The 14,343-nt window shown below is 38.6% G+C and overlaps 5 protein-coding genes across 5 annotated transcripts; 3 read left to right on the forward strand and 2 right to left on the reverse strand.

The window, feature by feature from the left end:
• Window positions 1–121: 121 nt before the first annotated feature.
• BEWA_012180 (hypothetical protein) lies at window positions 122–965 on the forward strand (the record flags this gene model as incomplete). The annotated part of the gene is made up of 3 exons (XM_004832054.1): window positions 122–284; window positions 331–575; window positions 666–965. The coding sequence occupies 3 exons, from the start codon at window positions 122–124 to the stop codon at window positions 963–965; spliced, it is 708 nt and encodes a 235-aa protein (XP_004832111.1).
• Window positions 966–1,221: 256 nt separating this feature from the next.
• On the reverse strand, window positions 1,222–6,300 carry BEWA_012190 (clathrin heavy chain, putative; the record flags this gene model as incomplete). Its single annotated transcript, XM_004832055.1, has 3 exons — window positions 1,222–4,344; window positions 4,380–6,212; window positions 6,262–6,300. The coding sequence occupies 3 exons, from the start codon at window positions 6,298–6,300 to the stop codon at window positions 1,222–1,224; spliced, it is 4,995 nt and encodes a 1,664-aa protein (XP_004832112.1).
• Window positions 6,301–6,912: 612 nt separating this feature from the next.
• Window positions 6,913–8,591, forward strand: BEWA_012200 (conserved hypothetical protein; the record flags this gene model as incomplete). The annotated part of the gene is made up of 6 exons (XM_004832056.1): window positions 6,913–7,300; window positions 7,339–7,489; window positions 7,533–7,623; window positions 7,658–7,840; window positions 7,877–8,053; window positions 8,088–8,591. Exons 1-6 carry the CDS (start codon window positions 7,177–7,179, stop codon window positions 8,589–8,591), a joined length of 1,230 nt encoding a protein of 409 aa, XP_004832113.1. The 5' UTR covers window positions 6,913–7,176.
• A 36-nt stretch (window positions 8,592–8,627) lies between these two features.
• BEWA_012210 (conserved hypothetical protein) lies at window positions 8,628–9,820 on the reverse strand (the record flags this gene model as incomplete). The annotated part of the gene is made up of 4 exons (XM_004832057.1): window positions 9,506–9,820; window positions 9,295–9,471; window positions 8,971–9,260; window positions 8,628–8,936 (listed from the first exon to the last, which is right to left on the reverse strand). The coding sequence occupies exons 1-4, from the start codon at window positions 9,717–9,719 to the stop codon at window positions 8,628–8,630; spliced, it is 990 nt and encodes a 329-aa protein (XP_004832114.1). The 5' UTR covers window positions 9,720–9,820.
• A 189-nt stretch (window positions 9,821–10,009) lies between these two features.
• On the forward strand, window positions 10,010–14,331 carry BEWA_012220 (conserved hypothetical protein; the record flags this gene model as incomplete). The annotated part of the gene is made up of 6 exons (XM_004832058.1): window positions 10,010–10,192; window positions 10,229–10,324; window positions 10,362–10,459; window positions 10,494–10,829; window positions 10,863–11,144; window positions 11,181–14,331. The coding sequence occupies 6 exons, from the start codon at window positions 10,010–10,012 to the stop codon at window positions 14,329–14,331; spliced, it is 4,146 nt and encodes a 1,381-aa protein (XP_004832115.1).
• Window positions 14,332–14,343: the final 12 nt, after the last annotated feature.

A 14,343-nucleotide genomic window follows, 5' to 3' on the forward strand; every position in this document is an offset into this window, starting at 1 on the left:
GGCCTTCCGTTCCTTCCACTTTTATTCTTTAGCAGGCACAGTTTGTTTGTTAAAGGAGTTCCCGTTTACATTAACACCATACTTACTTTACTCTCTACACATTTCAAATTCTCATGACGGAATGACCGATTTCACTTTTGACGTCGGTGCCCATCTGGATACCAAGCGTTTTGCAATATCCGGTGGTGTCGATAACTTTTACGTATATGCTACCCTTAAGCCAAAGGATGGATTCAAGTTGACCAAGGTCATCAATGGTGTTCACGTTCTCTGGGAATCTTCCGGTGAGCTGCTAGAGTTTGACTCTTCACAAGCTCGGTGAACTTCCAGCATTTCTCTTCTTAAAACTTTCAAATGAAGCCTTATATTTTGAGTTCAAGGGTTTAAGTTGGAACGCTATAGGTGAGCCTGTTTACAAGGAGAAATTGACTCTGGGATTGGATAGACACAACTTCGAAGGTGTTGATTTCGACCTCAGTCATATAAACCCAAAGAATGCAATGGTTATAAAAATACTTGATGGGTCGTTTGTGAACCATTCGTTTTTTCCAGAGGTTAAAAAGGCATTTGTTACGGTAAGTGACGGCGGCAATCTCCTTTGGAAAGCTGAAAAGGACGGTGACAAGTGTTTGATGTTATCATTACACTAGCTAAATGGTATCCAGGTTCTGTTGCGTGTAATGTTGGTTGTCTCTGGCGTGTTTGCACACAAATTTTTTGAGAGAGTTGATGGTAAATGGGTTCCTTGTACCCTTAAGGGTTACTTTGATAAGAGAGCACCAAAGGATACCCATCTTACTGTCCTCGACTTTTCTGCGTCTGAACATCCTTTCATAATTTTGTTTGGAGGTGTGAAATTGGGACTTCCCTATGACGTATTCCTCTCAAGTGTCTTGGGTAAAGTTGTCAAGGTCGTTGATGGAAACGAAGTTCTTTGGGAAGGAAAGGGTCTAGGTGGAAGGTAGTTTCCGATCCGCCAAGCCAATTCAAGGTTCATGTACAGTAGAATTTCCCAACAACATCCTTTATCCGCTTGAAAGATGATAGTTAAACATACTCTTTTAGTGTGAAGGTAGGGTATACACACACTGCAAGGCACAATTGGATAGATTGATCCAGATCACGATTTTAAGATAAATGTGCCTTCGAACTACACACAGCTTTCATTTGTAACCACTCTTATACATTTTACGCGGGTGTGTATATAAATTAGTATAGATATTACTTGTATGTTAAGTAGAGGTGTTTGTTCTTATCTTGTGAGTTGTTCTTGCTGGAGGGTGTAAATCTCAGTGTTTGAATGATAAACGGCATGATTGGATCAAGGTTCATTCCTGACAACCAGGCAAGTTCGAGTGCTTCTGCTGGTTCGACTAAACTAAAGTTGATTGTGAGACATGCTATAAACTCTTCTAGCATGCTTTTGCTAATAAAGTATTTGAGTAGATCAAGGACCACCGATTCGCTTTTAGAGGTTCTAGCGGTATCCATTGCGGCCTTGTAATTTCCATTTTTCCTGTGTATTTGACACGCCTTTGCATAGTTACGGTCCTTTTGATAGACCTTTGCTCCTATCGCCCTCATTTTTGAGAGTCCGTGATTTTCTAATGAGGCACAGAGTTTTGCATGATCGTATGCATCATATCTGGTGATTGCTTTGTCCAATAGCTCCCATTCATTCTCTTCAACATAGAGTTCAAAAAGCGAATCATTGACAATTGCTAATGTGCGATCGGCTGCAGTCTCCAGGAATTGGCGTGCCAGACAGAGACAGTTTGCATTTTTTAATATTTTCAACAAGCGTTCAGTATCAAGTTTTGTCTTTACACATGTCAAAAGTTGTGGTATGAGCATTGGTCTTTGTTGTATACAAAAGTGCAGAGCCTTGTACAAAACCTCTGTGTTACTTACATTCTTTGCACACGAAAAAAATGTCTCTTGATCCCAGGCTAGTGCAGCGTGGACAATCATTGATAGGAGAGCCTTATCACTATCCTCAATTGTATAGAGGAATATGGCTTCCTTCCAAAGCCATAGATTGCTGCATTCCCTTGCTGTCTTTGCAATGTTAATACTATCAGACTCGAATGCTACAGCTTTCAAGTGATCCATGAGCCTTTCTGGGCGATATTTTGCAATGGCAATTGCAAGTTCAGTTGACACAGCAACTGACTTTGTTGCATTTCCAAGTAGAGTTATGAGATCATCCACATGTCCATAAGATTCGTACGCACTAACTAAACCGGGCAAAAATTCCGGATACAGAATGAGATCGAGGCCAACCTTGTTTGCCATTTCGACCTGACCCTTGTCTAAGCATACATCAAATACATGTTTCAAAACTCTAGGATTTCTAGATTTTAGGGCAGAATTCGAAGCACCTTCATAGTTTTCCATATTAACGTAGCATACTGCTAGTTTGGCATGATTTGGAATCATGTTGTAGAGTTTTACAGCTTCTTTGTAAAGCTTACATTCAATTAGGCTGTCACCAACTTGGTTGAGGTCTGCATGATGTTTTCCATTCAGTAAGGATGTAAATTCTTCACTGTCACCCATTTTCGCAAGATGGAAAAGCAGGTCAGTATCAATTTCCCTACTATCCTTGAGCTTCCTAGATTCTTTTAGCCATCTCGAAAATAGCTGTGGATCCTTAACTTCTCTCTTGATCAATGCATGGTCATTAATATTTTCACTTTTTAGATACGCATTTATAGCTTCATTCTGCATTTTTTTATCCATGTATGCCCTAGCAAGTGTAAACCATACATTTGACTTGTTCACCTCATTTGCATAGGCCTCTGCTTCACCAAGCACATTTTCCAACTTCAGCAAGGCATTTAAGGCCTCTAAATGGCGTCCAGATTTCTTCAATATAAGGAATGAGGATCTGTATAGCCCTAAATCATTTGCCATTTTAGCTAACGAGTCAACTTCATAATTTTCAAGTTTTACCAGATATTCCTCAAGTTTTTCAGGGTTAGTCTTTATGGTAGTGGCAAGGAGTAAGTTCTGGAGGTTGGCATTTGAAGAAAATTGTGTTTGGGTTAAAAGTAATTGTTCAAGAATTGATATAAGTTGTTCATTCATATCGCATTCCATAAATGCTTTTATAATACAAGATATTTCAGAGGTATTTGTGCTTTCGGCTGCAAGTCCAATTACTTCCTCACATAGCCTATTAACATCCTGATCCTTTGCGATATCACCACTAACAAGAACCGTTTTCCAAAATGCAAGTGATTGCCGTCCAAGACCGTAGGAAGCTAACTGCCTGTGCATACCATTTGTTAAACATAATTTAGCCATTTGATCATCAAATTGAGCTTCAGCATATATAAAGAAAGCCAACTGTGGATCGTGATCCTCACAGAATTTACCAACAACTTTGCGGTCATACAGTTTGTTTGTCTTTAGAAACTCTTCAGCATTGTTGTGCGATGAAATATAAATTTTTGCCAATGCAGTATGTATTTCAGGTTCCCGATGCCCCTCAGAAACGCGAGTCTCTAACCAATTACGAAGCATCATTAGCTGATGCCGTTCATCTGCAACGTCAATCATAGCTTTTATTCCATTAGAATCACGAAGATTATTTAGGATTGAGAATATGAGATTGTCTGGAGCACCCAGATCAAATAGAGTTCCAACAACGGATGATATACTTCCTGGGTTTATTGTGTTGACATATACTTCAAGATATGAATCAAGACCACTCTGATATAGATATTCAGTCATTTCTGCAATGGATCCCAATCTATCACAAACAATCATAAGACTCTTTGGATTTGATAATCTTGACCTCTTTAAAAGATCCTTTACATTTGAAAGATCGTAGCAATTACTATCTCTACATACCCGTTCTAAATCAGCAACTTCGTTTTGTGAAATCGCACATTCGATAAATTTATACACCAGCTGTGCGTCTTCTTCAGAATTTGCATCTCCCTTTTGTGACATTATAGGCAGGGCGCGCAAAAATGAAAAGAGTGCATAGGAAGCACCAGCATCTTCAAACATCTCCACAAGCTTCAGGGGACCAATCTTCTTTTCCAAGGATAACGCAGAAGATACAACAAGATCTATGTTGGCACCTCCATCTACCATGTCACGTAAAATCTCAAATGCTAAATCTCCCGCCATGGAACTAAGGGCCTTTTCCAAGACTGATGGAGTTATTGTACCAGATGATTTTACAACTATGCGCTTCAAATCAGACGCATTTGAATAGTATTGTAAGGCAACATCATATAATCCCGCATCTTCGCAGAGTCTAGCAATGAATGGTTTGTCAAAGTGTGTTAAAACATCCAACTGCAAAATTGTTTCGGCAATTTTTGGTTCCTAAAAGTGGTGAATATTTCAAAAGATAAACTTACATTTTGAAGGTTTACTTCCAAAAGCCTAGTTTGAAGGGAAGCATGTTGAGGAAGATTAGGCTTTAGGTAATCCAAAAGTATGGAAGTAAGTTCTTGCAGTTTGTTTAATCTTATCAGGAGTTCAGTTACTTGGACCATGTCACAGAGTGGCTCATTTTTACCTAAACCAGCAATTAAATCAGAAATGAACGAAACGATTTCTCCAGGGTGACGTGAAATTACATTTTCTATAATTAGGAAAATAGATGGGAGACCCTCAACGAGGGCCACCTTGTCACCACAGCTGGATGTTGTGTAAGAAACGTTGGTAGTGCTAGCTATCTTTTTAATATACGGAACGACCTTATTTACTTGACCGGCCTCTACCAGACACATTATTGCCTTTAGATGATCACCAATTCTTGTATACACCTTGAATGCAAGTGCAGTGTCTAGTTGTCGCAACAAATCACCAAGTTCCGGAGATTCCGTTAGTTTCTCCTCATCCAACCACTTCTTAACAAGTTCCTTTCTACCCTGAGTAACGACAGGTCTCGTTAATTCAAGTGACTCTAGGGTGTTTAATTTACCATGCTCTAACAGGACAGAGAAATAATGCGATGCTGGTGATGGTTGACCTGGGACAGATGGAGCGTTCTTAAAGCGTTCTATCGTGGCTGCATTACGTAATTCATCCGATTTAAGAGTAGCAACAATTAAAGCAGCCTGTTTATACTGCTTGTTTGCAAAATAATTTTCAAAAGATTTCACAAGTAACTCATCAGAGCCTTTTAATCCGTAGCAAGTGGCTAGACCAACGGATACATCATCCAAATGAGCAACTGATTGCAAGAGCCTTTCCTCATCCACAGAGATTTCTATAATTTTTCCAAGCCTGTTGACGGCTAAAGCACCAACTGTCTTATCCCCAACCTTTTTATCACAGGAGACAAACAGGGCGGATTCACTAATCCTTTCAGAAAATAGAAATGTTGCAGTAGCAGCAAAGAAAAATTGCGCAAACCCGTTCTTTGTCAGGACGCAAACAAGACCAATGGCATCGATGATATGAATAGAGATTGGGAAATCACTCGGAAATCCTGGTGATTTTTGCATTTCTGAAGATACCTTCAACGGAGGCGTATCACTTTCATCTCTTTGTGTGTAAACATCCATAATATGTATCTTTGTACGATTTCCACCACGTTTATGTTCACAAAACACTAATAGTCCGGTTTTAGCCATGGAATCTGGAGAGACACGAAGTTCACCAAATGATCCAGCATATCCCTCAAAAAGTTGTTGCTGCCTTCTCTCTGTGGAATAGAGTTGTATAGCACCGTCCACTGTGTTTCCTTGGTCTAAGGAATATATTCCAAATATAAGACACCACTTTTGTTGTTTATCAGAGGCATAGCCAACCAGTTTGGTTGATTGTTCCGCCAATTTCCCTGACCTCTCAAACATTACTTTTGGATCACTCTTTCCCACATTCCAGTGGTAGACAAAGTTGTCTGTCACAATAGCTAGATCATCCTGAGAAACCCATTTCCAGAAGACAATATTTTCTTCAAATTGATGGTACCCAATTTTCTCCTTTGTCTCCAGGTGGAAGATTTGAACAAAGTATCCTGAATCAATAACGGCTTTAAGTGCTATGATTGGCTCCTTTGGATTCATGATAGCGGCTTCAGCCTTCATTGGTTTCCTGGAGACAGAATTGCCATTGTGCATATCAATGATGGCTACGGTCAGGTTCGCTCCATCTTGATCTTTGATACAGACGAAGCGGTCTCCCTCTAGTGTCAAGGAATCGAATTTGAAACTATTTTCACTAAAGCCGAGATCTTTAAGCTAAATGTTAATGTGTTAATTGCATATGGATGGTCAAACTCAAACTTACATCTAGGGCAGTTGAAACTTTAACAGGATTAACTGACATTTCGCTCACATTATAATACAAACGATGATGTTGAACGATATCTCACAACATGAGCGTTTAAATAACACAATTAGATATTGTAGCGCATAACTATTAATACAAAATTACGACACACACTCCACCATTATAAAACTTCGTGAGATGAATAGACAGAAATTGTCCCGGTTCCAGGGGTGTACCGCCGCAGGGTGGGGGTGTTGCCAGTGTGTATTGGCCTATGGCCACAGTTAGAATATTTATTAGTACCTCGGGACTGTTTTATGGAGTGTTTTATGTTTATACGGGGAGTAAATGAACTGCTTGTCCTTTTACATAAAAATGGTAATGATCAAATATTCACTGTCTACTTTCGCATTTAGTCATAATTTCCGACGATTAACCGGTGAATCACATTCATATGTATATATAACAAAAATAAACGGCTTAAATAGGGGATGATTGTGAGACGACTATTATGGACTTTGATTCCCCTTTTCAAACGCACACACTCGACTTTTAGTACGATCTCCACTCTTAACATGATTATTTACATACCCTAAACATGTCTATAGCTGGGTGTTGAATACAGTTGATGGTTATCGCCAGCTGATTTGTGGGTCTCTTCTCTCATTCATTTACGTCTTTATTTGGTATATGTATAGATTTTATAGCTCATTTTTACATTGATAATGCTAATGCTGCGCCTAAATCCTCAGGAATAACGAGGGAATCCGTGCAAAGACAGTGGAATGAATTGTTTATTCCTTTAATTTAGCAGATATTTCACTCTCTTGTGTTTTACAGCTGTACAACCTCCTTTAATTTTCCATAGACAGAGATAGAGTAGCAGATACCGCAGGAACTGTCCCCAACCCCTGATAATCATCACTTTAAATAATGTCTCAGGATGATGGGCCTAAGCCTATCCTCGTAGAGCAGCTAATTACGGAATTTGAGCAATCGGTGGATATTATCGACGAAAGGGATGAAGAAACGTACGCACAGTATGCCTGGGAGAAGGGTATTTATCTGCATTTGTAAACATTTAATTTTTTGCAGATGTTGACCGATCATGGGAACAATTAGTTGATAAAGATGGCGTACTACAGTTTGTAGAGCCACAAAGCCGCTGTTTAACGACAAACGAATCGCAGTTAGGCTCCACTGTGCTAAGGGATAAAGGTTTAATAAGAAAACGGGGCATTATTCGGTATGTTTTCGGCAATAACAACTTAGTATACGCCATAATATAGGAATCTCGTGATTATATTTGACATGAGTGACCGTATGCATGAAATGGACTTTAAACCGGACCGTTTGTACTGTGCCTTTGGAGCTGTAAAGGTGCGTTGATTGATACTTTCCACATTATTTCTAGGAATTTGTAAAAGAATTGTTCCATCAGGGTCCAATAACACAGATAGGACTCATTGGACTGAGAAATAAAGTTTCAACAATGATCAGTCAGCTGGGAACAAACCCAGATGAACAAATTGAGCTACTTGGAAATGCTTTAAAGGAGGGTCCCAGCGGGACTGCATCACTTCAGAATGGCCTAGAGGTTTGTTTTTCTTAAATATGCACGTTAATGTGATAGATGGCACTGACTATACTTTCTACTCTTCCCTCGTACACCACTAGAGAAGTGTTGATTATCTTTGGCTCCAATAGAACTCTGGATCCTGGAAACATACTCGCAACCTTGTATAAACTAAAAGAGAATCATATTTGCGTAAATGCTATATCTCTCGCTCCGGAGCTATATATACTGAAGGTGAGTGTATATGGTTTTGAATTTTCGTCTTTAGAACATTTGTACCGAAACTGGTGGAATGTGTTCCGTTGCGATGGATGCAGCACATTTGAGGACATTGCTAAATGACTTTACTATACCTCCTCCATGGCACAACTGGATGGAACCTGTTTTAACAAAAGTTGCCTTTCCCCCTCTAAAAAAGACTACAACAGCCTCGTTATGTGCCTGTCATTCTAACCTCACTCATACGGCATATATTTGTCCACAATGCCATAGTAAGTCATGTTCAATACCAACTCGATGTAGATGTTGTGGAATATATTTGGTTTCTCCTCCAGATATTTCGAGGGCATTTTATCACTTGATCCCTCCAAAGACATTTATTAAAGACTCTCGAACAGGTCGCTGTGATACTTGCAACTATGAAACTTCAAATGGGTCTACATGCCCAGATTGCGCAAGTTTCTTTTGTGAATATTGTGATGCATATATCCACAATGAGTTGCATCAATGCCCTCACTGCTTGTATACTACACCTATCAAAACAGAAACATGATTATTCATGTATATTAATTTTTGTTTACTTTTAAATCTAGAATAACAAGATTCGTTCTGCATGCTTGTGTTTACTTAGCTCTTTCTTTAGACTTTCTAATTCGTCGCATATTCCATTTAAACGTTTCCGTTCTGTGTCTGTTAACTTTCGGACTTTGGACAGATCTTCCAGTTTCTTTTTTAACTGTACATTGCGTTTTATTTCATCTTGTATTTCATATGCTACATTTTCTTCCGATTCCTTTTGTATATATTTGCGCAGTTCACTTGCCATTTCTCTCGCTGGTTTAGTAACGAGGGGGTTGCTTGGCATTTGTGAAGTATTGAATAGGTAATTTTCATCCTTCTGCGAGGACTTGTTTGTGTATTTTGCAACTTACCAGTTTCGAATTTAGAATCTTTACCTTATCGATTAGCTCTTCTTCGAAGGCTGCATTTGATTTTAGCCGTTCTTCCATTACAAGCGCTTCAATCAGTTCGCAAAATTCTTGTAATGTACATCCGGAGAGAGTTCTCAGAGTTTTTGTTTGTCCATGTCCGAGTGATATGAATTTTTCTATAATTTTGTCCTCACTTGTCTTGGGTTTTTCCTTCGTTTCAACTGGTTCATTTTTGATTATCCCAACTTCTTCTAAAAAGCAGAGGGCATCGGCTCTTCGAACTCCATTATCTGTAGATGTATAAAAGGCCTAAAATGGACTTACCCTTTTTGATGTCTAGATTGACAAAATACCTACAGAGTTCCGTCTTTAGCTCATCGCAAAGAGCTACATTAAACCGGGAATTTGCAATGGCTTGGTGCCTTTTTGGCAGAGAATGCCCATAGAATAAACCATTCCAATTGATGAGTACTCTCCTTCTTGTTCTCTTAAGGTCAAAGTCTGCACAACATCATATAAAGGTACAAGGACAAACCATTTGATATGAATACATAGGAAAGATACGTTGAGCCAGCAATCATACTTATGACTGAGAGTAGCCTTATCTGCCATAACAAGAGATCCTTCCTTTCCTCTAGTTCGCTACTACTGGAATAACATCTGCGATTGATTGTATTAAAAGGTGTAGTTTGACAAAATCTCGCCGCAAAGGTAGGACTCCTCAGGGCATGACACCTTAGAAGCTTCATGACTGCCGAGTAGACTACATTTGTCTATTTTTAAAGTGTGATATCATAAACTAAATATTAATAGCCATATATGGATGCTATTGGAGATAACTAGTGACCAGGTAGGAGAATGATGTCGTAGTCGGTAGCGGGAGCCACCATACCCAAAATGACACCTCATTACTCATATTTATGTTTTGAGGCTTAAATGGTTGGTTTGTGAGTAATTATGTGCCAAAAGACCAGAAAATTGATCCTTTAGTCCCATGTGTGCAGACTCCAGTTGAGTGGATTTCTCTTAACACAGTATCATGACGGGAACGTACGATTTTCTGTATATAACCCAAGATGCGTTGAATCAAGACTTCAAGATTTCTGATGACTGCCATATTGCCCGGTCAGAGTCAGATTTTGGTGAGGATTCCACCTCAGATTGTATTGATGATTACAATGGGTTCAACACCTCTTCGTACACTGAAAATCCCGAGTTTACGGTTTGTTTACACGTTTTGTATCACAAAACATCACAGGAATGCTCGCTGTTTGACGCTTGTACCACATCTAGCGACTGGGTAAATCACGTTCTACTCAAGAATGCCTTCAGAAAATGGGTTATATCATACCATGTATGTTATATCGATCATAATCACCTCTTACCCTTAGAATTCAGTTCGTGAGACAGTGCTGCAAATGATAGTCAACATCTACTACAAAAGACGATATGTTTCCCTCGTATTCAAGGCATTTTTTGTTCTGAGAAGGTTCGTTTTTAGTGCACATCAACATGTTATTTAGGCGTAAAAAACTAAAGTTGGCGATAAAGGAAGCTGAAAGCTTTTCTCTCAATGTAGTTTTGACCAGGTGGAAAGACTTCGCGGAAAAGAACAAGGCATTTCGCTCCAACAAAGTGTACGCCAAGATATTTCATCAGTCATCCGTGGCAATGCGTACAATTTCCACATTGAAAAGTGCAGTTGCCCTGAGGAAGGAATGCGAAAAATTGTCATTGCGGCTAGTGGATATTATTGAGCGACACTTTTCTCTAGCTATTATTCGTCCTTGGTACAATCAAACCAAGAGAGAAAAGAGACTTGAATTGTGCTTCAAAGATATAAATTCCAACAATATACTGTATGTTTTTCAGGATAAGTTCATCTTTTTTAGGTATAATAAAGATTTGATACTCGCCCTGTTCAACTTTCACTATAATTATCGGACCGGTGTAAAGCTACTTTCATCACTAATTCTCCAGTTTGTGAAGCGAAGAGCGCTTCACAAATTATGTGAATATCGGAACGTTTTGTTAGAAAAGGAAGATGCAGTTGTAAAGGGTTTGTGGAAGTTGACTACACAAACATGCTTTGATCACTGGAGATATTTAGTTATGGATAAAATCGCCTCTAACCTTCGGAAGAGTTGGCTTGAATCGAAGGCTTTTCATATATTGTAAGTTTCTATTCCACATTTTTAAGCATTATATAGAAAAAAATACGCTGCTCACAAGCGTTTAGTTTCCAAAAAGATATCGCTAGCAAGGACCGAGTTAAACACCCTTTGCCAAAAAAATGTTTTAACTAAAATGTACAATAGGATACTTAGTAAAAATAGACTGATTAGCGCATTAGATTCTATCTCATTCTGCGCAAATATATCACTAAAGCGCCATGCATTTTATTCACTCTTTTATAATTCCAAGATTATCGAGGCAGACATTAGACATGATTTGGTTGCAAAAAAATTTATGACAAGATCTCTTTACAAGCGGTATATGAATTCATTGAGAACATACGCTGAGAGTAAAAGGGGCAAAAGTGACATGCTGGCTTTGGCAACAATCAGCTACAATAGGTATATCCTTTCTAGTTACTTTGGATTTATGCATGAATTTTATCTTGAACGGAGAAAGAACGTTGATTCAATTTTGGCATCCTTTAGTTCTCGCAGAAGGCATTTTCTGTTACTGAGGTCATTTACATTTTTCGTCAGAGGAATAAATCGCATAAGAAGGCTGAATGAGGTACAGGATTCTATTCAGTCTTTACATCAGTTGAGCATCGCATCATTTGCCCTTAGCGCTCTTTCATTTTCCATTTCTAGAAAGCTGTACAGAAAGATTATCACACTTGCGTCTGTCTGCACTAGCGATGTTTCTGAGTTGGAAAAATTGACAATTTCTGATTTGGACTCTATAAACAAAATTATAGAATGTGATTATTCTAATGTAGACTTTTACAGCCAGGGATACCCCTGCACTGATGTCTCAAAAAGTTTTATAAATGATAAACTGGCTCCACTTTGGAATACAAAAGTATCTGGAAATGTATTATACAATGCTACTTTTCCCATGAATAGCGAGTGTAGAGCATTCTTGTTTCTCTTGCTAAATTTCAAAGCAAAGTACAGGTGGATAATTGATACGTACTCATTCGATAATGATGACTTTTTTACTTGCTTATACGCCAGGTTAAACAATGTCGATTTATCGAGTATAAGATCATCGCACACTTTACTTTTACACCAAGCAAAGTTGGACTATCTATCACCATCTAGTGCTGTTAGTTGCGATGAATATACACCCTTAAATATGCAAGATACTTTTGAAGATTATCCGCTAGAGATCCGGTCACTTTTGCACAGCATGATTTTTTCAAAACTTTTCCACTTGCAGGATTCTAGTATGCATCAGTTCAACCTAAAGGTTAGGAAGCATGAAAATATGCAGAGTTCGGATGCACAAACTATGAGTTCACAAACCACCGTTTTATCTACTCCAGCAGACGAAGGTCCGAGTAGTGGAGATTTCAAGATTTTGGATTTGTTGCGACTTAAACTTCCACTGTGGCGTTTGATATCGTATAAGTTACTCTCAAGATTTAGTTTGAGGGTATTTAAGGAATGGAGAACCATTATAACCGCTAAGAGGGAAAAAAGACTACGGGATTTGGAAACGACGGATAATGTGCGCGGCATATCAAACATGATTAATCTTATAAATGTTTTCAACGAATGGCTGAGAATAACTAGAGAGGAGAGTGAGATACGGAAAGATGCACTCGTTTCAAAATGCAAGAGATTTGTCTCTATCCTAGAATACACAATTTTTGCAAAAAAGCGACTTGTATACCTTCGGCTTCACTTAAATTTTGTAATATCAAAGTATAGTGGTATAGAGCGAAGTGATCAATTGGTTTCTCTACTGAAAGGTTCAATTCAATTTGGTTATCATGGGGAATGTTTGGATTTACTAAGAGAATATCGCACTTACACTAATTTTCATATTATACTCTTGAGGTGGTTAATGCACACTAGGTGGACAACTAAGGTTAGAACGGAAGCTAACGAGTTTGCCAGACTCAACTTTCTAATAAAATCATGGAGGACATGGAGGAATGCCACAATAATTAGGCAGGAAAACAGAAGGGCTGCAGAAGAACTGATTACGACTGAAGCAAGATCCATTTCTCTCTCTACACATTTTGAAGAGTGGGTAAAGTCCAAAAGATGCAGAAATGTTTTAGAATCTTTTACCCCAGTTAGGGTATGTTTTTATAATTGGAAATCTCTAGCTGCAACAAATAGACGCTTGCGTCACGTATCTGACTTTATATCCCATCAATCGGATAAAATGATTCTTGATTTCCACATTAATCAGTGGTTGTCTTCTTATAATAACGTAGTAGAATATCGCATGATCGTAGAAAACTGTCGCAAAACCTATTTTAAAAAGAGACTACTCAAATGTTTTAATGCCTGGTATGATTGTGCTTCGCATTCAAAGAGGTTAGGTGATTGCAGGGATGACTTGGAAAGTCACAGCAACGGTACTATAAAGAGCCACTACTACCAGCTACTTGTACAGATATGTACACTTCGTAGGATGGAAAAGAGTAGAATTTTAAATAATGTGCTCGTTACCTTGAGACTGGTAGCTGCATCTTCAAAACTCTACAAGGTCCTAGAATCTGGTCTAAAAAGAAGTGATAAACATGCATTAATGGAGTCTATAAACCTTTTGAGAGTAAATTTGGAGCGCGAAACAATGGCGGAAGTTGTCATGAAGAATGAGACAATATATTCAGCACTTTCACAGCTCTCTAATTTGCCAAAATATAGAACAGATTTAGCTATAAATGTGCTACGAACGAATGCTAATGAAATGTTAATCTATAAAAGAGTAAAGGCTCTACACTATGGTAGACTTACCAAGGAGTGTTTTAATAATTGGAAGAAAATCGCTCAGTTTTACACTCGGTGGGTTAATCCTTTGTATGGTACATTGGAACTTGAGGATGAGAACGATGCACACGAACATCAGGGAGAATACAGGGATATTTATTTCATTAGATGCCAGTATCTAATATTAAAATCTAGGAGTTCTTTACAATACTGGAGAGCATATTCCAACGCATTGCCAGTGGACAAATTCACACTATCAGCAATCGATGACTTTGTCTGCAAGAATAGGATTCTTGCGAGTTTGAGAGTGTTAAGTGAGAACGCAATGGAGAAAAAGTGGCACTCATTCTGCAGTGCTCGTGCTACAGATTTTGCAGAGTCCAGGCAAGTTAGGCTGAAGCATGCAATGTTTTCCACGTGGAGAGAATTGGTACATGGTAATGTATTGGAAGAGTAAAAATTCAAACTG

This window comes from Theileria equi (assembly GCF_000342415.1).
Source record: "Theileria equi strain WA chromosome 4 map unlocalized gcontig_1105316255033, whole genome shotgun sequence".
NCBI lineage: Eukaryota > Apicomplexa > Aconoidasida > Piroplasmida > Theileriidae > Theileria > Theileria equi.